The 25,317-nt window shown below is 29.8% G+C and overlaps 2 protein-coding genes and 1 non-coding gene across 3 annotated transcripts; 2 read left to right on the top strand and 1 right to left on the bottom strand.

Annotated features, from left to right (window-relative positions):
• Positions 1 to 6,613: 6,613 nt before the first annotated feature.
• Positions 6,614 to 8,486, top strand: LOC108488351 (expansin-A4-like). Its single transcript, XM_017792638.2, has 3 exons — positions 6,614 to 6,854; positions 6,958 to 7,276; positions 7,901 to 8,486. The coding sequence occupies exons 1-3, from the start codon at positions 6,707 to 6,709 to the stop codon at positions 8,208 to 8,210; spliced, it is 777 nt and encodes a 258-aa protein (XP_017648127.1). The 5' UTR covers positions 6,614 to 6,706; the 3' UTR covers positions 8,211 to 8,486.
• Positions 8,487 to 9,483: 997 nt separating this feature from the next.
• Positions 9,484 to 9,647, bottom strand: LOC128282907 (small nucleolar RNA snoR143). Its single transcript, XR_008273257.1, has one exon. It is a non-coding gene; the product is annotated as a small nucleolar RNA snoR143 (small nucleolar RNA).
• Positions 9,648 to 14,869: 5,222 nt separating this feature from the next.
• LOC108488241 (uncharacterized) lies at positions 14,870 to 16,120 on the top strand. Its single transcript, XM_017792533.1, has 4 exons — positions 14,870 to 14,980; positions 15,152 to 15,352; positions 15,467 to 15,712; positions 15,758 to 16,120. The coding sequence occupies exons 1-4, from the start codon at positions 14,870 to 14,872 to the stop codon at positions 16,118 to 16,120; spliced, it is 921 nt and encodes a 306-aa protein (XP_017648022.1).
• The last annotated feature ends 9,197 nt before the right edge of the window (positions 16,121 to 25,317 follow it).

Raw genomic sequence — 25,317 nt, 5'->3', positions numbered from 1 at the left:
ATTTGATCCATATGCAACATCGACGAGGACTAGAGTTTTCAAAGTGATCTATAAAAGTACAAATGTGAACTGGAAAACTGCAATGAAACTGAAGTTGTTTATTTCAATCTGGGCCTTGAACCGCCAAATATCCATTGCCTCCTCAAGTTATCTATCTTGATAGGCAGAACAGCCCAAACCCAGTAGCTGCAAACCTTGTTCAAGAGGCTGGGAAACTATCCGAATTCGAAAATCAACATGTCTATTTGGTGGATCGATCTGGTTTTGTATTGGACCAAGTTGAGTTTAAAATTTTCAGATAATCTTGGTTTGAATCATTTCTAGTTAAATTTGGGTTTGGATTCTTGAATTTTTTGTCAGTTTAAATTATTTTGGGTTATGATGTTAATTTGAATTGGATCGAGTTTATATTTAGATTGATTGATTCAGTGTTTCAAATTCGAATCACAGTTAATAGGTTTACTTGAAAATGAGTATCCATATTGGAATATGTTTGAAATATATTTACTTTTTGAACCCCAAGTTGTAGCCCATTGACCAAATGTTCACTTTCTTTATGAATTGCTTAGGTTCGAATATAAGAATATTGCCTACTGTGGGGTGTGTTGTAGACTTGATTATGGGTTGGGTCACTTGTTCAGGTTTGAAGGTCCGTTTGAAAGTTAGAAGAGTTTTGATAAAAAAAATGGGTTTGGACAAAAAATAAGGCTAGGCCTCGGGTAAGATCTGTTGGCCCAATCTGGCCTGAATTTGCTTAAATTTGTTTTTTTATTGTTGTTTGCTGCTGTTTTGCTGTCATCTTGCTATAATATTACCACTATTTTGTCGTTATTGTTTGGATAATGTATAACTTTTGTTTTATTGTTAATTTTACTATTATCTTAAAGGCATTTGGTTGCTAAGTTACAACTATATTAGTTTTTTTATGATATAAAAATCTACTAAATGAGCTTAATTGACTGAGTCTAACATTAAATTTACTTGTTTATTCATTAAAATTTATTTTTAAACAGTATTAACAGTTGGATTTAAATTTAAAATTAAAAATTAAAATTAAAATTAAAATTTATGAATAATATAAACTTATAGCATATTTTAATCATATATATATATATATATAAAAGTAAAACAAAAATATAATAGAGAAAAAAAGGAAAGAAAGTTGAAGATATGATTCCAAATTTGCTTGCTCAAGAAACTTGGAACCCTAATTTTAATTTTTTTGGGGGATAGCGTAAAGCTCAAACAGAATTGATAAAACATTAAATTTGAGATTTTTTTGGAACATTTTTTTTCTTAAAGAAGAGACATAATTTGGGTAATGGTCCCTTTGGCCAAGAAAATGGTCTTCTAAAGCTCAGGCAATTATTCTTCCAATAATTAAAGAAAAAACACTAACCATAGTTGGTTTTACTATTAAAAACCTAAAGTACACTTCATAATAATATTAATATTTTTATAATAATTGAATTTAAATAAAAATTGATTTAATTAGATATATAAATCATACAAGTTGCATCTATCTAATTGGGTGAATAACTCTATCCAAGAATAAATAGTTGGTTTCCTTTAAGCACAAGTTTGTAAATTATTTGTTGTTACCAATGTTTATTAGGTTGAGTGGTAAAATGTTCGATATTCCTTGAGGATAAAGTTTGAAATTTTGTTTAGAAAGACCGAGATATATTTATAAAATTTTGGGCAATAAAATTAACAATATTACAATAAAATGCTTAAATTTAATGTTTTACTTTTCAGAGGGCTTAAAATAGTAATTCTATCATACCCTTGCCTGCCCTTAGGGGTGATATAGATTTGGTTCGATTGGGTTTTTTGGATTTTTTGGGCCGTCTATCATAGTTTAATTCGGCTCGATTCAATTTTCAATTTTTTAAATTAATTTTTTGTTTTAGATTTATTTTGAAAATGAGTTTTGTTTTATAACTTTTGAATATTATTTGACAAATTTTCAAAGTATTTTTCATAAATATTTTAAAAAACGAATTTAAGAACTTCTAGATTATTTTCACTATTTTAAATATAAATATTTATTTTTATATCATAAAAATAAAATTAATTATAAATTAAATAAAATAGAATTGATTCAGTTTGTGTAACTACAATTTTTAAATTTACATTCTATAAACCATCCAAATATTTTCGTTCAAGTTGATTTTCGATTTTTCTTGCTCCACCCTACCCGTGACTAGACCACTAATACTCCTTAAGTACAACTTCGGATTTAAGTCTTGTAAATGAAAAAAAATAATACTGTAAAAACTTTATTCCTATTTAGAAATTCAATTTGATTTAACATAAATCTACTATAATTATCGAATACCGAAAAATTTGGATAAAAAATAATTGTTGATACCAGTTTTGACCCAAAGGAAAAAAACAGTGAAAATGACATGTCTTTTAGCAAAGGATTTCCTTAAACCCAAAAAAGTAGAATCAAAGCATGAAACCAAAATTCCAAGAATTAATGTTCTCATGAAATGATTTAGGACCAAAAAAGTTCTTATCTTTAACTGTCAACTACTTCTTCACCAACTAATTTTGCCTTTTTCATTTTTCCCTACCATAATCACTTTGCATTTTTTTCTTTTTATTTATTATTATTTATTTTAAAATATTTTTCAATTACTTGAGTAAGTAATAAGTTTATTTTTTATACACAGATGGATTAAAAATTTGTTACGTGTATTTTTTTTATCAGGGTTCTAATCATATCTATTATTTTTAAGACAATGTTTAGAACTACCCATAAATAGTAAGAGGATAATGCGCTTTAGCGCATTTGACCTCACATCCTCCTATATTAATAACAATACTCATGCTAATTAAATTAAGACTTGATCGACATTCTGAATTAAATTATATATTTTTTAGAGTAGTTGAAAAAATTTATCAATTTACAAAGAATCAAAGTATCAAACTAAAATTCCAAAATTAATTTCCTGATGAAATTATTTAGGACTAGACAAGTTCTTTACCTTTTAACTGTCAACTACTTCTGCACCAACTAATGTTCCCTTTTTCTTTTTCCTACCATAAATCACTTTGCATCTTTTCTTTTTTATTTATTTACTTGAGTAAGTAATAAGTTTTTTTTTCCCGAGGTATCTATTAGAGCGAACACAGTGATTAATCTTTTGCGTTTTGTAAGTCTATTAAAGAGGTAGACGTTGGCCACAAATTTTAAAACTGCTCTATACCCAAAGTAAAGATGGGACCATCAACTATTGATTAAGGTAAGAAAGACCCTTGCCGTTTCACCTAACTCTCATGATTAATATTAAGTTTATTTTTGATACATCAATTGTTAAACTTTTTAATTTGGCGTGTAGATTAAAAAACCGTCACGTGTATTATTTTTTATTTTTATATTCCATAATGTTATATTTGGAATATAAATTTAAAATTTAAAATTTAATTTTTATTTGCTATGTAATTTTGAAAATAAATACATTCATTATGGATAAATTAATTAAGATTCAATTTTAATATAATTATATATTGAGATATATAAAAAATTGAATCTAAAATTTACAACAAAACAAATAAATTATATATACACAAGGGTAATTAAAAAAATTTGGAGGCTTGACTTGAGTTATATATTGTTGAGAGTTAAAATGTAATTTTATTAATATAATAATTTAAAATTTTATAAATTTAGAAGGATTAAACTATAAATTTATCACTTTTGTATTTATACATGTCTTAATTTAAACTTAATCTAAATCAATCATGTAACTATAATTAATTATATAGATAATTATCTATACTTGTAGTATAATTTACTTCAAATATATAATATATTTCATCTAAAAGACAATCATTAAATGAGATTAGTTTCTCTTTGTATTTTTGAGAGATAAATCTCGAATTACACATGAACTTTGTTTCAATGTGCAATTTGATATATGAACTTTGATTTGCTACAATTATACAAATAAAACTTTAATTATGATTCAATTATACACATCGAAGAAATAAATACATCACTTTCTTTTGATCATATTAGATAAATATAATTATTTATGTACGCAACATGTAGACTTATAACAGTGTTATATCAATAATTATTTTAGTAATTTGTAAAAATTAAATCAAATCAAAATTTCGTTTATAAAATTGCACAAAATTAGAATTCATGTATTATATTGCACGTTTGACTTATGTTCATGTATAATTTTGAGATTTATTCCTAGTGTCCAATAAAAATAAGTATAATTTTCTTTCACAATAATATTTTATTAGTTTAAATATATCAAAATCCTATACTCTTTTGAAATTTAAATTTTAGTCCATATACTTTAATTTTGAGGTATTGAGTCCCTATACTTTAAAAAAATTGATCCCTTCATTCAATTTGCAATTATAAAAATGTAGAATAACTTTTTAACACTCAACATTTATGGTTTTTTTCTAATTTGGTCCATACTCTTTAAAAATAAAAATAAAAATCCTAAAAAGATTAAAAATTCAAAAATTATAAAAGAACTTTTAAAAATTCAAAAAATAAAAACAAAAATAAACACTTTTAAAATAATTTATAATTTTCATAAACTTATAAAAAATATGTTACGATACGGTGATAAGGCCTCTTCAATGTTCGAACTATTCATTTAAGACATCTTAAAAGCAACTTTGAACAATAAATTTTTTTAAAATTTAATTTGAAATTTATATGAAAATCTGATTCAATATTGAAAAATAAATAACTCAAGCTTTGAAGAGAATTTATTCAAGAAGTAAATAATATATATATTTGAATTATTTTTATTTTAATTCTCCAAGTTGTGTATACTACAAGGACTAAAATTGCCATTTGACCAATATTCATTAATTGGTAGGTATAAATAATTCTCATTCTTCACGTATTATCATAAACTAAAATAACCTTTCATTATGTCCAATTATTAATAATGAATAGTTATTGATGATCAAAGAAAATAATTACATTTAAGAGGTAATAATTAAATGGATTGAACTAAATTATTTTAGGTTAATAAATGTAAATAGTTTCCAGATTTGACAAACTTAAATCATAAGAGTTCAAATCATGGATTCAAATGATAATAAATCCAATTGATTGAATTAAAATTATTTCAATTAAACCCCTCAAAGTTTTGGCAAATTTAAATAGACACCCTAATATTTAATCGTGCATTCCGTCACTATTTTTAGCATTAGATTTGATTTGACATTTAAAGTTTGAGTTAATGGTTAATTTAATGAAAAAAACTTGAGCACAATTCAAAAGTTAGGTTAATAGAAATACTCGAAATGAGATTCGCAACTTAAGGATTCAATTGAAATATATTTAAAATTCTAAGATCAATTCAAAATATGAGTCATATTTTGAGGATTTATAACTTTTTAAATAAGAAATTAGAAAGAAAATTGGAAATAGTTTGACTAAAAGAAAAAAAAAAAAGAGTAAACATTGGTGTGAAAATGTTAAATATTGACTGAGCCGTCAAAAGAACGTTATAACGTACGGCTAATGCACGGCGTAATACGTGGCCCGATGAATGCGGGTCAACGGGCCACCTGCCCTAAATCTTAGTCTCTTCCTTTTGAAACTTGCCTTAAATATACATAGAAATTTAAATATATTAATGATTTATACCATATAATTATTAATTAAAAATGGACTAGATAAATTGATTTTAGATTGAGTTCGACTTTAATTAATTCTGATTTCGATTCATTTTGGGTAAAACTAAGTATAGGTTGTGCCACCTAAAAAATACGAGGTTTAAGTAAAAATATAAGTTTGAAAAATGAGCTTAGACAAAAAATAATGCCTGTTTTTAAAATAAGTTGGGCATTGGGCAGAATTTTTTGGCTCGGCTCGAATCACATGCTTATACTTTTTATTGTATTTTCAGTTTGTTGGTAAACATTTATTTTAATATTTTTAGTGTATTCGAAGTATTATAATTTTAAAATTTATTTTTATATAAAAAATATCTAAAAAAATTATTATAGTCGAACTGAGTCTGGATCAGGTTTAGCATTTTTAATATGGACTAGGCTTGGGCAAAATTTTAAACTCATTTGCCCAGGCCTAGGAAGCGAGCCTAAAATTCTACATTGGCTCGGCTCGAACCTAACCCCACTCGACCTATGATCAGGTCTTATTTTGGATTTAATCATTTTATACTCGAGTAATTTCCTTTCATTTTAAGTTTATGTCAAGCGGGTTTAAGACTTGAGTTTTTCAGATTGAGTCTTTAAGGGTTCAAATTATTTTGAATTATGATTATCTTAGGTTCATGTAATTTCGAATTACTTCTTCGAGCTCAAGTTGATTAAAGTTCTAGTGTTTTATGTTTAGATTAATTTAGGTTTAAATTGTCAAATTGAGTTGAGTCGTGCCTGAATTTGAATTTGTTAAATTCGATTTTTGATTTTAGATCAAAATTAATTTACGTGATTTATATTTGAATCGAATGGTAAATTATAAACTATCAAACTTTAAAATTAATATTATTAAAAAAAGTCACGATTAACATGAACAGAATGAAAAAAGCATAAAAAAATATAAAAAGAAAAACAAATATAAAAGCTTTTAATTTTATGTAAATATTTAAAAATGTTCTCTTTAAACTTTTTACGTGCATAAATAGCACTCCAAAACCCTCAACCTTCACTTCACCACCTTTAGCTCTTCACCCAGAAGAAAAAAAAAATGGCCATTAAAGGATTTACTTATTTAGTTTATTTGATCATCATTTCAACGGCAGTCGAAGCTAGGATTCCCGGCTTTTATTCCGGCGGCGAGTGGCAATCCGCTCACGCCACCTTCTATGGCGGAAACGATGCTTCTGGAACAATGGGTATTTTCAAAATTTTCAAACTAAACCCAACAAAATGCATTAAACCAAGTTTTTAATCCTCAAAACCAAGACGATATCAAATTTCTATTTTTTTTCCCTGTAGGTGGAGCTTGTGGTTATGGAAATTTATACAGCCAAGGCTATGGTGTCAGCACGGCGGCTTTAAGCACTGCTCTTTTCAACAATGGATTTAGCTGTGGTGCTTGTTTTGAGATCAAATGTGCAAATGATCCGCAATGGTGTCATTCGGGTAGTCCGTCGATTTTCATCACCGCAACCAATTTTTGCCCGCCGAATTATGCTCTTCCCAATGATAATGGCGGCTGGTGTAACCCTCCTCGTTCTCATTTTGATCTTGCTATGCCTATGTTCCTTAAGATCGCTGAGTACCGTGCTGGCATTGTCCCCGTCTCTTACCGCAGGTAAATAAAATAAAATTAAAAGAAAAAAAAATTCCCAGGAAACAAACAGAACTTTAAAAAGAAAAGGTTAAATTCTGATTTTGATCCTTTGCTACTCTCATATTTAAGGTTTAGTCATTATACTTCAATTTATATAAATAATCTAACCCTTTATTTTCTATAACATCAAATTAGACCCATTTATGACATAAAAAATATAGTTTTTTTTATTTATCTTTACTCCAAAGTTTTCAAAATCGAATGAATGATTGATTGGATCAAATCATCGACTCATCTATCTGATTAGTGTATATTAAATTTTTTAAATAATTTAAGATAATTAAAAAATAAAAAATTCCTACTCGATTAAATTAGTTTTTTGCTCGGTTCAATTAATTTGTATCAAATCCCGAGCTAACTAGTCTAGTAATTTTTTTGATTTGCTATCAAATTCGAGTCAATTGATCTAATAACTTTTTCCAAACTGATACTTTAATCGATTCGCGGTCCAACCAATATGTTGTGATGATGTCATCCGGTTCAAATGCTTTACCTTCTGAAATATTGGACCGATTTTCGAACTTCAACAATTAGTGTCAATAGATTTGACCCAATCTTCATTTCCTTTTTCATATGATTCTTCAGGGTGCCATGCCGGAAACGAGGAGGAATCAGATTCACAATCAACGGTTTCCGATACTTCAACTTAGTCCTAATCACAAACGTGGCCGGCGCCGGCGATATCGTGAAAGCAAGCGTTAAAGGGTCGAAAACGGAGTGGATGAGCATGAGCAGAAACTGGGGCCAAAACTGGCAATCCAACGCCGTTTTAGTCGGCCAATCCCTGTCGTTTAGGGTCACCGGCAGCGACCGTCGGACCTCTACTTCGTGGAACATTGTCCCTTCTCATTGGCAATTTGGTCAAACTTTCACCGGCAAAAATTTCAGGGTCTAAATCTAAATCTTCACAGAGTTCCTTTTTTGGATTTTTGTTTGGTTTTAGTATCTTTGTTTTATTTTCCGGGAAAATGAGGGAAAGTGTGGTAAAATTTTGATTTTTGAGTGTCGGTAAAAAGAGAAAAAAAAAAAAAGTGGTGAAGTAATGGGGGCTGAAGTGGCTTGGGAAGATTGCAGCCCGCAGCTTTGATGATACTTTTATATATATATATATATATATATATATATATTTATAATTTTAATTTAAAATGAAATGTGTGTTTAATTTAATTAATTTGAGTTTTTTATAGATTACTTGAAATTTGTATTAAATTATAGATTATAAGTGTTTGTTAATGTTGTAAGAATTGGATTGAAGGTTAAATTAGACCATTCATTCATTCTAAAAGCAAAAACTTTTGAAAAAATAGTAAAAATTAAAATAATATATAAAAATATTAAGAATTTGAAGTCAATATTATATTTACCAAAGCAAAAGATATAAATAAATTAAAAAAATCAAAATTGCTTTATTAAAAAGGTTACAATTTTCTATTAATCCTTGTACTTTATAAAATTATGAATTTAGTCATTGTACTTTAATTTTGTTAATTTTAGTCTTTGTACTTTTCAAATTAGTCAAGTTTAGTCTCTGTACTTTTTAAAATTTGTCTTTACCCAAATAGTTAGTAAGTATAGTTGTAGATTTAGTTCATATGTTTCAATTGAATCATTTTAAGTCTTGTTAATCCATTAATTAAATTTTAGTAAGAAAAATGTAAAAATAATAAGTTGACATGCCTTGAATATATGATAATATGATTGAAGCAATAGATTTTAAAAATAACAAAACTTAATTTTTAAGAATTATCATTTGATAAAAACTAAAATATTAAAATTTAAAAAGTATTAAGGACTAAATTCATAACTTTAACAAAATATAGGGACTAATATCAAAATTTAACCTATTTAAAAATTGATCTTTAGGATTTTCCATTTTCAAGTGTGTTGTTTATGTTAGTTAATGGTTTATTAAGATGGAAAATATATCTGATAATATATATCGTAAAAATTACAACAGTAACCTCTGCAATTCCCATGAATATGATATTTAATGATTTTTTATCTGATCAAATCAAAATCAGTTTGATTGATTGATAGGTTTTAGATTCAAAAGCAGTGAAAAGGGTAAATTTGTATAAAAAAATCCCATTTTTTCACCTAAGTTTCAACATTGATTAAGGCTTTTTCAATCAATACAAAAGTGATGAACCCTAAAAATTTTAAAAACGAAATGTGAGATGGAATCAGTAGACAAAAAAGGGATTAAAAAAGAAATTAGCCCTTCATCTGTGGATACCATCGCTACGGTTGTCTGGCCGCTGCTTAATCCTTGGTTTCTTTGTTTTAAAAAAGCAAAAATCAAGCTTTTTATTTCTGCACTCTTGTTAAGAAACAAAGCATTAAAAATGGTTCCTTTATTTCATAAGTATACAACAAGTGCAGATTTTATTCAAAACCCATATAAAATAAAGGGGATTAGGGTTCATATCTAGTGTAAAGATTGGATTTTTAACTCATTTTGGAATAAACCCCAGATTGAAAATGGGTAAATAAAGAGAGAAAAAAAATGTAGGCAAAAATTACCCTCTGCGAAGAGAAAATTTCTAAAGAAAAACCTTGGACGAAAGAAGGGTTTTTTAGAAGATACAAATGCTTAATGATTCCTGTTGACGATAGGATTTATAGACTAGTTGAGAGGCAAATTAGGGTTATAAGTTGAAATTTTTTGGGGGTCTTCTTGGGCTAGGGTAAGGGTTTTTCAAGAGCCCATTTCTGTTCACATTTTAATTTCTCAAGTTCGATGGCTAATCATGATTTGAGTCGGAACACTTATTTTAATCGATTTTATTAAATAAATTATTTAAAAATATTAGATTTAAGGTTTAAAATTTCTCAATTTTTTTACAAATAATTAAAATTTTTATTTATTTATTTAGGTATTTGAACTGCTAAAATGCATCAAAAGTCTTGTGATTTATTAATTTTAGTAGTTGATTGTTAAAGTTAATTACCCTTGTGACACGTGGAAAAAATTATGAAAAATAAAATCAATAAAATTTATAAAATTATTAAATTTAATAAAAGGAATTAAAATTTATTAACAATTAAAAATTATAAAAATTTAAAATTATAAAATTTTATAAAATAGTAAGAAATTCATAAAATTTTAAAATATAAAATTCTTAAAAAATTATAAAATTATTGTACCAAAGAAACATTTTATAATTTTTCTATAACTTTATTGATTTTTATTTTTATTATTTTTCGCCACAATGCGTTGCGACACATGATGGCTTTAATTGAAAAAAAGCAGCAGTCATGGACTTTAATAACAAACTATTAAAGTTAATGGTTAAATAAAATTTTAATGTATTTTATTTATATTTTTATGACATTTTAAATAAATTTTAAATATTTTTATATTTTTATTAGAATTTAATAATTTTATTGTTTTTTATTTTTATAGTTTTTATCACATATCACGCTAGTATAGTTGTGACATTGGATGACTTTAACTAAAAAAATTAAAACAGTTAACTTTAAGAGTAAAACCCTTCTTAAGATTTTTGAGAGTTCAAATATCTAATTGAGTATGTAAAACAAAAAAAAAAAAAACAAAGACTTAATTGCTTTTTTTGAAAAAGTTAAGGATATTTTGATATATTTTGAAAAGTCAAGTATTTAAATATTGAATGAAAATGCCGAAGTTTAATTGCTTTTTTTTAAAAATTGATAATATTTTTAATGCATTTTAAAATTCAAGTAAAGATGTGTAAATATGGAGTCTAATTTTGGAGCTCAATGTCAAATATAATTCTAAAATTTAATACCTACCTAGGGGTTGTGTATAATTCTACTTATTTTCCATGAAACCAATGGAATGCTAAGCTCAATATTAAAATAATCGTCGCTTTCGTTTACGCTTGTGAATCTTCAGTTACTTGATTACGTACTGAACGATTTCATTCATGGTAGCTCTCCTTCCTTCCTTTCCGTTCCAAACTTCTAGCACCACTACTTTCCGTTGGCATTATATTCGTTCATTTCCGTTAGTGCGGTGCTGACAGCAACGTAGTGTCACCATATTCATTTCTCAACTCCTTCAGCTTCTCGTCATCATTGCCTCTTATTTCCCGCATTACGGAGAAGTCATCCCATTAATATGTAAGTTTGAGTAATAAACCAGCTCGCATTTCATAGAACAACAAATGTTCGATAATGGTACGGTTTTCTGAGCAATCGGTGTATGCACTATACCTGCAAGTTGCCTGTTGAAGTTTGGTCAGCGTGTAGCACCAGGAGCAGCCAAGGAGTAGACCATGTAGCCCAAGTAGCCCAAGTTATGCGGAAGAAGTACATGCATCTGCAGAAGTCGATGCTACTGTTCTCTTTCAGTTACTTTAAATAATGTTTTGTAACTTAGTCAGATTTGAACTAAGTAGGTGACATTTTTTCATGTAATTAGGTAGTATTGAGCTGATAAATCAGTTTGTCAAAGTGTAAAAGCAATGTTCAACAAGTTTCAATGTTTTTTTAGTGGTAGCAAGTGATTAGTTAGGTGAAATTTGTTCATTTTGACCAGCTTATGTCTAGTATACGTATTGGCATTATGCCAACTTCAATAGTTAATGAAATTATCAGCATTTTCATTCAAAATATTCTCTCTTTTCTTGCTTTTCTTTTCTGTTCTTAAGCAAATTCAGTTGTTTACCTTGCAAGTCTCAAGCTTGGTTGCTCAAGCTTCTGTTAACCTTGCTATACTTCATCCAGATTAATTGTTCTTAACCCAAACAATTGGTATCTAGAGCTTTAATCTCAATGGACCTGTTACATTTTATGTAATATCCCGAATTAGGGCCTAATCGGAATAGTGGTTTCGTGACCACAAATCTAGATAGAAATAATTATTTTATAGTTATTTTGATGTTTATGATATGATTGCATGATTGTGTGAAAATTTCGTGATGAAATCCTATGCCTAAAGTGCTTAAATCGAAATTATGGACTAAATCGAATAATTTGCAAAACTTGCATTCTAGGAGTTTTTAGTATGAAATTATTTTGGAATATTAATGAGGAGGTTTTAAATGGTAATTTGACCAATTTTAAGTTCATGGACAAAATTAGGACATGGAAGGAATTTTTGGAAAGTTTAGTAGTAAGGGCATTTTGGTCATTTGGATATTAAATGAAATAAAAATAGGAAAAATAACCCAAAATGATCATCTTCTCCATATTGTTCTGCCGATTTTTGCTCTCCTCCATAGCTGGGGTTTCTTCAACTTTCAAACTTCATAGTAAGTGATTTCAAGCCCCGTTTTTAATGATTTTTATGTTTTTGGAATCCCGGTAGCTTGATTAAGCTTATGCTAGCAATAATTCAACCTAGGGCTCATATTTGGAAAAATACCCATAGGTGAAATTTGTGTATTTTGGTATTTTATGATAGAATATGAGGTTTTAAATTATGTTAGACAACTTCTACTACTCGGTTTTAAGCGAAAACGAGTAAAAGGGCTTAATCGGTAAAAATACCTAATAGTCATAAGTACATGTTAGAGTGTGAATTTGATGTTTCCATAGAAGGGAAAAATGATCAGCATGTCATAAAACATAAGAATAAGGGATGAAGTTTAATTCCCGAGCCTAGGGGCAAAAGTGTAATTATGTAAAAGTTTAGGGGCAAAAATGTAATTTTGCCAAAGTTCGTATTAAATGCTGTTTTGATGAATGTATGTATTAAATAAGATTAATTTGGCATTATAAATCAAGAGAAACGAGATTCAAGTCGCGATCGAGGGAAAAACAAAGTTTACGAAGAACAGGCTCGATTGCTAATAATTTTGTACCGAGGTAAGTTCATGTATAAATGTAGTAACATAATTGTCATTTTAAGCAATTTAATGTTGTTTATATGATATGATGCTGATTATTATCATGAAATATTATGCTTTGTGGTTATTGTTGAATAATATATAATTATGTGAATTACTTGATGAGTATGAACTATCACTGAAGTATCGATTTCGATATTTCGTGGAAGACGGGAAAGATGTGTGATCGAGGAAAACGCCCGTTTGAACCTTGGGAATAGATTAGAATACAAGTGACATGTCACTAGGATGGTTGAGTTCCGAACTCATTAAGTTGAGTCCGAGTTCGTGAGATGTAACTAGGCATCCGAGCTCGTTGAATTGAGTCCGAGTTCACTTATGGATGTGAACGCCCGAGCTCGTTGAGTTGAGTCTGAGTTCACTTATGGGCGGGTTACATGGTAGCTTGGCTACATAAGTTCCATGAGCTATTGAGTTTGTCTAGTCGGGTATGGCTCTTATGTTCATGAGATCCGCGTATTCAATTATATTAGATGTGTTCAACGGGTGAATCTTACGTGAATAAGAAGAAGGCCTAAAACGAAGGTGACATGTTGGTAAGTGTGGTAAATGAGAAAATTTGACAGGTATGTGCTTAAACCCTTGGGTTGAAAACTTGGTATGATGAAATCGTAGAAAGATATTAAATGTAAATGAAACATGAATGTCTTGGTGTTGTTTATGCAAATGATGTTTTATGTGAGATTGTGTGATTATGTTACTTGCTATTTGGATGTGAACTTACTAAGCATTTGTGCTTACTCCCTCCTTTTCTTTCATTGTAGTTTTGACAAGCCGGCTTGAGAATCGGGATAGGTCGAAGACTCGTTCACACTATCTGAAGGCTTAAATTGGTAAAATGGCTTGTGTATTTTGAATGTGGCATGTATGGCAAAACACTCACTTTGTGTAATTGATCTTATGATATGGCTATGGTTTGGTAAGAAAAGGGTTTGTAAATGATCAGCCATTGGAATGGCCAATCTAAGTCGTTTTTGATGTTATGTATGTTTAAAATGCTATTTAGTCCATGAAAATCCTTAGTAAAGTGAAATTTGCCATAAAACAAAATTTGACAGCAGCAGTGATGTAAATTTGAAAAATCACTAAAAATAGTAGAAATGGAATTAAATGATGATTAAGTTATGAAATTTAAGCTTAATTAGTCTATTTTCATATGGATTGAACAAAACAGGTATATAAATTATATTTTATAAGATATTTGAATTTTTGTGAAACAGGGCCAGAGTGATTTCTAGATCCCCTGTTCTAACTTTAAAAATTCATCATAAATTGTAAAAAAATAATTAGAAGTCATTCTTTATACGTACAGATTTTTTATTGAGTCTAGTTTTAAGAGAAACAAACTTAATAGTCATTGAAATTCTGTACAAAGAGATATCTGATTCGTAATATACAGAGGTCAGAGCAGTCAAACCCTGAAATAGGGGAGACTTTAACTAATAAACTGTACTAATTGGCTTGACCAAAAATTCTATAAAAAAATTATTAAATAGATATATGAGTATAGTTTCAGGGAAAATTTACAGAATTGGATTCGAGTTTCAGAACTCGAGATATGAATTTTTAAGCTACTGTGATGCAGATTGCTAGCTTGACTAGAAATTTTAAAAATAAATTGTTTGAGCTATTTAAGTAATGAATTAAGTCTGTTAACACCTCGTGTTCGACTCCGGCGACGGTCTCGGGTACAAGGCGTTACATTTTAACTTCAAAATCAATGGCTTCATCAGACTTCTCATCAGCTGCACCATCAATTTTCAATGGAGAGGGCTATCACATATGGGTGGTCAAAATAAAGACCTATCTGCAGGCATTCGACCTATGGGAGGTGGTCAATTCAGATGTTGAACTAGCACCACTTAGAGCCAATCCAACAATGGCTTAGATTAGGTAGCATGATGATGAAAGGACCAAGAGGCATAAGGCCATGTCTTGTATTCAAAACTGTGTGTCAGATGTAATCTTTACAAGAATCATAGCCTGTGAGACACCAAAATAGGCCTGGGGCAGATTGAAAGAGGAGTTTCAAGGGACAGAGAGGACAAGGCAGCAACAACTACTGAATTTGAGAAGAGATTTTGAGAACTTGAAGATGAAAGAGGAAGAAACTGTTAAGCAGTATTCAGATAGGATTATGGCTGTGGTAAACAGCATAAGACTCCTTGGAGAGCAGTTTAGTGAAGCAAGAATAGTGGAGAAGGTGATATCAACCTAACCTGAGAGGTATGAGGCAAAAATATCTTCCCTAGAAGATTCAAAGGACCTGACCAGCATCTCATTGACAGAGCTAATCAATGCTCTTTATGCACAAGAGCAAAGAAGAGCTAGCAGACTCGAGGAGTACCAAGAAGGTGACTTTCAAGCCAAAACCAAACCTGCTTCGAGCATCTCTGCCTATAAAGGCAAAAGGACTTGGAGAGGCAAGCCTAAGTTAGATGCTGCAAGAAGAAGGGATCAACCCTGCAGGCATTGCAAAAGGCCTGGTCATCCAGAAGCCAATTGCTGGTTTAGACCAAATGTGCAGTGCCAATACTGCAAAAAGATGGGCCATGTTGAAAAGGTTTGCAAAAGCAAAGATAGACCAAGGTAGAATCAACCACAATAGCCAAAGGCTGGAGCTCGAGTAGCAAAAGAAGGCGGTGACCATGAGGAGCACGTGTTTGCAGTTTCATGCCCAGCTACTAAAGAAAAGGCCACAAAGGGATGGCTCATAGACAGTGGTTGCACGAACCATATGACACCTGATGTTGGCATCTTCAAGTCAAAAGACAGAAGCTTTAAAACTAAATTGAAGGTAGGAAATGGCTACTTCATCAAGGTAGAAGGAAAGGGAGATGTGCTAATAAGCATTCCCACAGGTAACAAGCTAGTTTCAAATGTATTATTGGTGCCTGAGATTGATAGAAACTTGCTCAGCATAGCTCAGTTGCTCAACAATATAAAGCGAGTGGTGCTTTTAGGCAATTGAATTGATGTAATTTGTAATTTCTTTTTCACCAAAAAGAATTGTTAGCTTAAATAATTATATTAAACTTATTTTTTTTCTCTTTCATTGAATTTCTTCTACATAACAAATTTTCTTACTATTAAATCTTTAAATAAAACCCATTCTCTCTCACTTCATTTCTCTATAAATTGGCTCTTTCTTCTTCAAACCCCTCTAACTTTGTTTTCTTGCTTCTTTTCCTTTGATCTCAAAATGGCCATTTGTGGAGGTCTTCCACAATGATCTCTATACCATTTCTCAATCTAAGATTAGTCCCTTATGTGTATGGAAAAGAATATATATATATATATATAGAGAGAGAGAGAGAGAGAGAAAACTCCTCTTTTGATTTGTTTGAGGACTTTTGATTTCTTCTTCATTAAAAGCAACATTTGCAACACCCCTGCCGGCATCAACTCCGCTTGTAAATTTTACAAGCTTTCTCTTTAATAGCCTTTATTAGCCTATAACTATAATCTAAGTTGTAGATCCCTAATCTTTAACAGGTTTATGATACAATACATCTGGATACGAGATGCTAAGGACAAACCAATGCCCCCTTATGATTCAAGCAAATGTTGCTTAATCATAACGAGGTATTGGTTTGTCACTTAGCATCTTGTGTCCAGATGTAGTGTACCGTGAATATGTTAAGGATTGGTACTCTACAATTCAGATTACAGGTATAAGTTGATGAAGACCATTACAATGAGAGCTTGTAAAATTTTACAAGCGGAGTTAATGTTGGAAATACTGCAACACGTCCAATTAGTTGTACCAAGCCATCTAATACAATGGCTTTCTTATTCTCAGCTGTTGTGCAGTAAATTTGAAATTGTGCACTTAATCACTAATCATATAAAATAAGTTTGTTTGCTTCTTCTAAATCTTTAATCACTTGTTTTTCATTTCTTGCATTAGTATTTTTGATCCTATAAAAGACTGTTGTTCCATTAAATTGTTCCTACCTCAAACGAATTTTATCAAGATTGTCTTCCTTTAAATTTGTAGTAAATTATATGGGATAATAGTTAAAAAATGAAATATCAAATTATTTGAATACAAAATAAAATTAAAGTATATAAAAATAGCAAAAGAAAGCTTTAGTTAAGTGATGAAGTAGAAGTTTTATTAATGTGTAATGGGATGGATGGTGGACACTAGACAGAGTTGTGTTATTGTTTTTGTAGTGAATCTTCCTCCACGAATGCAATGGAAAGGTCTTTGGAAGATATTCGAGTATCACGGCATGGTTATGGATGTCTTCATAAAAAGGAGAAAGATTTGGTTTTGTGGGATTCTCAAACTTTACTGATGTAAGAAGGGCCATGCTTGGTCTGAACGGTTCCATTTTTTTGGACATAGAATATGGGTCAACTTCACACGCTTCAAAGGCTCTGGAGGTATCAAAGGATTCTGTAATACCCTGAAAATTTTTACAGTAAGATATTATCCTTGATATAGTAAAATAAGGAAATAAAGTGACAAAAAGGGAAATTTTGAGTTATGTCAATATTGAGAAGTATATTATGATATATTAATTCAAGAAAGGACTAAATTGTAAAAGTGAGAAAAGTTTTATTGCACAAGAGTAAATATTCATAATTTGAGGGGTTAAAGTGTAAATATGAAAAATTTGAAGGACCAATAGTGTAAATAATTTAAGAGTGGAATGATCTAGAAACTAAGGAAAATGGATGAATTAGGACCAAATTGAATAGATGAAGAACTATGAGGGAATAAATTGCAATTTTACCAAATTAAATAATGACTCAAGGATGGAATTTTAAAAGATAATGAAGGGCAAAATGGTCAATTAGAAGAGAGAGAAATCTAGAAAGTAATAATGATGCTAGAAATATTTTGATATTTTATAATTATTTAATTATTTAATTAGATAAATATTATTTTATTAATACTTTAATAAGATATTTTATTATTATTTTATTAGTATATAAAGAAAGAAAGATGAGAAATTCTCATCCATATTTTCCCATGCACTAACGTGAGAGAAAGAGAGGAAGAAAGAAAGTTTTGCTTTCTTTACAATTTGGTCCTTTTACCAAAAATTCACCATTTTCACCCAAAAATCAAATGAATTTCCATAGCTACCAAGAGACAAAAATGTTAAGGAGAGCATGGGGAGTTAGAATATCAAGTTAGATTCAAAAATAGAAGCTGGAGGAGAGAAAATCAAGTTAAAGATTAGTATCAATAGAACAAGGTAAGTATATCAAGATTTCAATATGTTTTTAAGTTTGTTATTATTGACAAAGCATGGAAATAATGTTGTAGTAGAGTTTTCTTACATAAGGTCCTATATTTTTGATATGTTAGTGAAGAGAAAATAAGAGAAAGTGATGAGAAATGGTGTAGAAAAAGAAAATAAGGGTGTTATAACATGGTAATTAATAGCTTGCACAAAAACAGTTTGGACAGCAGCAGTAGACTAAATTTGAAAAATCACCATAAATTGTATAAATCGAATTAGAATATGAAAAAAATATGGAATTAAAGATTATTGAGTATAGTTTCTCATAGAAGAAATAGTGTAAGCAATGGATTTGTAAATTTTGAGATATAATGAATTTTTTGAGACAAGGTCAGAATGAATTCGGGTTCCCTTGTTCTGACTTTGAAAAATCATAAAAAATTGAATAAAAATAATTAGGGGCTTAAATTTATATTTATAAAATACTGAATGAGTATATTATTAATAGAAACAAACAAGAACATCATTTGAATCCTGTATGAGGAGATAATTAATTTTTGGTGAAGAGGGGTCAGAACTATTAGACAGCAGAACAGGGGTAACTTTAAAGAATAAACTGTACTTATTGGCTAAACCAAAAATTCTTAAATTTTTATGGTAAGAATATATATGAGTCTAGATTCAGGGAAAATTATCAGATATTAATTTTGAGTTCTATAGATCCAGATATAAATAATTTAGTAACTATGATGCGGATAGACAGCTTGAATATTCATAAAAGTAAATAATAAAAATTATGGATAATGTTACTTACAAGTGTGTTATCTACATTAAGGATGTGGAATGGAGAGGAGGATGAGGAAAAATATGTATGAATATTTATCTAGCATGGCTAATTTGCATATTTTAGGCTCAGGGACTAAATTGAATAAAAGTAAAACTTTATGGGCAATTTTGTAAACATGTCAGAAATGACCAAATTGCATGAAATGGATTGTTATAACTAAATTGCATGACTAAATTGCATTAATTTAGTTCAAGATCGGGGGAAAACATGTTTTAGGGATTAAATTGAAAAGTGTTGAAATTATGAAAAATTCTGATATTTTATAGAATTCATGGATTGTTATCAATATATATGAGAATAATAGCTGGAAATAAGGATTAAATTGCAAGAATTTTATTTTCCGACCTAAGGATGAAATCGTCATTAATTAAAGTTTAGGGGCAAAATGGTAATTTTGCCTAGAGCATTAATTAAATGCATTAGAATATGAAATGAATGAAAATGATGATCAAATTTATTTATAAAGATCCGGACGACTCAAATATGAGACTTGATCGTGGAAAAGAAAAGATATCAGATTAATGAAATTATAAACACAAACAAGCAATGAGGTAAGTTCGTGTAACTTGAATTATATTCTTAAATGCTTGAGATTGTATGTTATTTATGTGAATATGATTTGAATGTTCATTGTATGAAAATTTATGAAACATTGATAAATTTGATAAAAGGAGAAGAAATCCCGGTTGAATGAAAGGAAAATTCGATGGATCTTTGAAAAGGAATTGTGATAAAAAGGATCTAGCACGGACGGGTGATCCTATCTGATATAGCCCTCCGAAGAATATGTGTAAAACGGATTTAGCCGGACGGGTAATCCGAATTAGGGTCTGAATTTAGCTTTGGGTGGTAATTCAGATCAAGCTCATTAGAGTAATTGTCGCAGGGATTTAGCTGGGTAGTAATCGACAATACTCTATGAGTTTATATTCTGAGGATTTAGCCTGGGTGGTAATCCCTTTGTAAGGATGAGGTTCATGAAGTGTGCTCTCGATATGAAATGTGTAAGACCATTGTTGAAAGATACCATGGCAACTTTGTGTGTAAGACCATGGTTGAAAGATACCATGGCAACTGATATGAAACGTGTAAGACCATGGTTGAAAGATACCATGGCAACTGATATGAGATGTGTAAGACCATGGTTGAAAGATACCATGGCGCGTGACATGAAAAGAATAAGACCATGGTTGAAAGATACCATGGCAACATGACAGAAAATGAGTAAGACCATAGTTGAAAGACACTATGGCATCACGTCAAAGATAAATAAGACCGTGGATGGGAGACGCTATAACATCTCATTAAACAATTGATATTCGGTAAAATGTATCGGATGACGAATGGTTATATGAAATGGTTGTATGAAATGTTTACAAGAACTGGTCATATGGAAATATATGTACAAAAGCGTTGTATGAAATAATTATGAAAATGGATAAACGAAATAAGTATAAGTACATGGAATATAATTTATGTTAAGTTTGATATAAGCTATTACCGAATAAATATACATAAAATATATGGAAATGATGAAGCATAAAATATTGATATAATGAAATGAATGATATATGCTTGTGAAGAAAGCGGTAAGAGCATGATATGTTTCATGACATGTACATATATGATTATCTTTGATATGTTGAAACAAGGAAATTATGTAATTGAGACTATTATTAAACTCAAGTGCGACATGTCGAGAAAATAGATATATCAATGTTGAATTTATATGAGATATGTGCAAGTATACTAACAATGTTGTTGTTTGATGCTTATACAAGTGCCAAACTGTTGATTGAATGGTAATATATTTATTTTATATGATGCATTGAATCGGTAAGTATTTTAATTTTTTTTAAGTGATCTGTAAATGGTAGTAATGCTCCGAAACCCTGTTCTGGCAGCGGATACGGGTTAGGGGTGTTACAGATTCTCTGGATACGAGTGGAACCCTCAGAGGTGAAAAAGCTATAAACAAGAATTGTTTGATGGATGAGGTGGCTACAGGTAAGAAAGAGATAGAGTCAATTCCTATAGATGGGGTTATTGAGGAAGAAAAACTTTCTAAGCTACAATCTTGTATTATGGGATGGTGTAGAGTTTTATGTACTCAAGAGAACCTTGATATGCGATTAGAAGAGGGTGGCCTCCAAGTTGCTAATGGAGTTTAACGGTGGAGAAGGTTATAAAAGAGTTTATTGAAATTTTGATGAGGTGGTTCACAAAAGTTGAGTCATGGTCTAAAAACATTTTGGCTAATTGTAGAAGAACTTTCGGGGTTCCGATCCATGCTTGTCCGATCTCTATATTTAAAAACATCGCCAATCATTAGGGAAGTTTTATTAGTGTGGACGATGGTACTGCTCATCCTAAACCTTTTGTGAAGGGAAACATTCATTTAATTGTGTAAAATTGATGAGATGGTGATCTTAAGAGTTGGGAATGTTTAATATCCCATTAGAGTTGTTGAAATTGATCCTATTGTAGTTCCTAGAACTCAGTGTTAGTGTGAAGGCTTTCACTAATCTTTGGTTTCACAATCAGATACAAGCTCAAAAAGGTGAGAGCGATGATACGAATCAAGCTAGTAGTAAAAGGCAAGAAATTTCAAGTTTCTCAACTTCAATGGAAGGGATGAACAAGAAACTTTGAGTTGGCTAGGAGATTTTTTTGCTTTACTTGGCAGGTCAAATGTGTTAGTTTTTCTTTTGTTTTACTTCACAGTTGTCTGCATTTTTTCTCATTGTGGCTTCTTGTTTATGTTAAGATGCTACCTGTTTATCGTTCTTAAGTCATGGAGGAAAAGGGATAGTATTTGGATGTGGTGATGTTGTGCTTGTACCGCCCTTTTGGGTATCTTTTGGTCTTCGGCTGCTTGTTGTGGGTTCAAATTTTGTGGACTTGGGTTTTTCTCCAATGGAGAACTTGTTGCCGTGTTGGACTTAATGGTAGTAGGTTTTGAGGGTTTTTTCACTGCATGTTGGGTTTTTCTTTGTTGGATCTTTGTTCATTATGATAACCAATGTTGTTCCTATTTCAACAAATTTGCCAGCGAAAAGGACTTGAACCCAAAAGAGCTGACCTTAAGGAAAAGTCCCAACAAGTTTTGTGGATTGCATTAAGACGGATAGTCTTCTTGGCCATGGCTCCTCTGGCAGGAACTGATGGGCAGAGCTTGTTATGGGCATGGGACCTTTTATCTGCAGCAAGTCTTTTTGGTGCTCATCCGTCTATGCTCTTATTATTTGCAAGGGGGTTAAGTTATGATATTTGAGTGTTGCTTGGTGAGCTGTTCAGGAATTTCATGGCCTTATTTTAGTGTGATTTAATTTTGATTGTTGGGTTTGATATGTGCCTTAAAATTTTATTGATTCAAGTATTCTAATAATAAATTAATAATAAAAAAATTTAAAATTTAACAAGAATTTTGATGTAGATTGAAAAATTAAATAAATATTTTAAAAATATTATTTCAATCAAGAGATTGAACCCAAACTCTGTATGCGTCTAACACAAATACTCATGCTTCAATCACTTTTAGTAACTAATTTTTAGTTGTAATTTTGATTTGCTAATTTTCTTTGGAATGTTTTGAGCTCAAAACTATTCAAATTTCTCAAAATATTTGAGTCTGAACTTATTTGAACTCAACATAATCTAAACTCGAAATAATTTAAATTCAAATCCAAAAATTTTACTTCAAATAACATAAATATAATGATAAATTTAGTACTCAATATTTACATCTTTTGTCAATTTAATCATTATTGTTTTTAAGTTAAATTTTAACTATTAATCTTTCAAAAAGAGTCAAATCGTGTTTTTTAATAAAAATATTGACTAAAACATTAAATTTTAACAAAGTTGACATGGTAGCCCATGGAGCAGTCCACATATATTTTATGTCGACATAACATTATTTATCTTATATATCACATCAATAAATAATTTAAAAATTATAAAAATATTTTAAAAATCAAAATTTTCCTAAAAGAGTTCATAAAAATCAAATAAAAAAGCATGAAGTACACATAGATTGCTATACGGATTACCATGTTTCAAATCGAAATGTAACATTTTAGTTAATATTTGTATTAAAAATAATAATTCAATTTTTTAAAGGTCAATGGTTAAATTGAACTCTTTTTAAAAAAATTAGGATCAAATTTACCAATAAAAAAAAAACCAAATTGATAAAAGATATATCTCTATTTTCATGCTCTTCTTTTTCTAGCTTCTACTCCTTGGAACTTATGTGCCTCAATAATTCAACTTCCTTCGGAGGCGCAAGTGTATGGCAGAAAAAAAGATTTGATTGTGTGTATAATTATGTATAATTGATGAAAATATTAACGTTATGATTAATTGTCCTTAATTTCTCACTTTCAAAAATGAAAATGATTGAATAACTATAATGTAGCGACGTAAAAATTAGCTTTGGTTTCGGTCGCTAATTGTGACGATTAAAAATTTGGAAATTGAAATTTGATTTAAAATAAACCGGGAGTCGCCACCGATCCCTTTTTCTAGGTGTGATCGGACACCTATTAGATTTTTTTAAAAAAAACGAGAAAAAGACCGAGTTAAGGTCTACGTTAAAAGCCAGAGAAAAATTAGGGTTCGGGAGTCGGTTACGCGCGAGGAAGGTATTAGCACCCTCGCGACGCCCAAAAATTGGTATCTCATAAACAAGTGTTGTCTTGATTTTCAAAAATACGAGTTCAAAGTAATATTCAATCGTGATCCGATTCAAAAGACGAAAATTTTCAATTTTTGATTTCCTTTTTTTTGAGAAGGGTATACCGATTGAACACGAACCGACAAATTCCACTCAACATAGCAATGGAATCGTCGACTTGGTATTAAACCGATATGTTGCCTTTGATTATCGAAATTAATTTAGAAACAAGAACGTGATTTTTTAAAACGTGTAAGACAAATGAATACAGAAATAAATAAACAAATGAAAGGACTAGGTATACATATTGAAGCAAATGACAAACATAACAAAAATATTAAGACAATAACCGCGCATGCAAGATTAAATATGACAATAATATCGAAAACGAAAAAAACAATGAATATACATATGTAAAAGTGACATTACGAATATATACATAAAATAGGGATGAAAAAGACTTACATAATAATATTAATATGTGTACATAATATATATATCGTATAATAAAATACATGTATTGATAATATATATAATAAGAGTAAAATAAATGTAATAATATACATATAAGAATATAAAATCTAGTTAAGACTATGGAAAATATATAAAACGCACGTATGATTTAAAAAGATAACATTGAAAATATGTATATACATAATATGGAATCGAATATATATATATATATATATATGTTGAAACTAATAATAATAAAAGCATCGATAATACTTAATAAGTGTATGTCTATACACTGAAAATATACGTAATAATACATAAAGTATAGTATTAAAACACATGTCTTTAATATAAAAATACATATATATATAAAATAATATAATATTGAAACATTTACAAAATTTATACACAAAAAAAACTAATAGTAATGCCACATGTATACATAAATATATTAAGTATATACATACATAAAATATACAATAATATAACAACGCTAATAATAATAATAATAATGTAAAAGTGACAAGGATATTAGATGAATATATAAAATAAACAAAAAAAGGACTAAAATTAAATCACAAACGAAGTTATGGGGCCAATTTAAAAAAAGACAAAAATATGGGGCCTATTTGAACACGGGTAAAACCATGGGGTATTAAAAGTGCAATATTTCAAACTTTCCAAAACGTTGCGCAGGTAAGGGACCAGAATGAACTCGGAGCAAAACTATTGGGGCCGAATTAAAATAAAATCAACTTGATTGTAAATTATCAGAAAAGCGGAAGGGCCAAACGCGCAATTAGCCCTTCCGCTGTAAAAACACGCGGATCCTGACCTGGAGCGGGTCGGGTCGACCCGACCCGCACTAAAAACGGCGTCGTTTTCTGCTAAAAAGGGGGGCCAAAACGGTGCGTTTTGGTCCCCTAAATAAGTTAAAAAATTTTAAAAAAACTTTCATTTGGCGTCTGGAAAGAAAAAGAAAGAAGAAA

Source organism: Gossypium arboreum, chromosome 10 (assembly GCF_025698485.1).
Source record: "Gossypium arboreum isolate Shixiya-1 chromosome 10, ASM2569848v2, whole genome shotgun sequence".
Classification (NCBI taxonomy): Eukaryota; Viridiplantae; Streptophyta; class Magnoliopsida; order Malvales; family Malvaceae; genus Gossypium; species Gossypium arboreum.
This window is presented reverse-complemented; position numbering and strand designations above follow the sequence as displayed.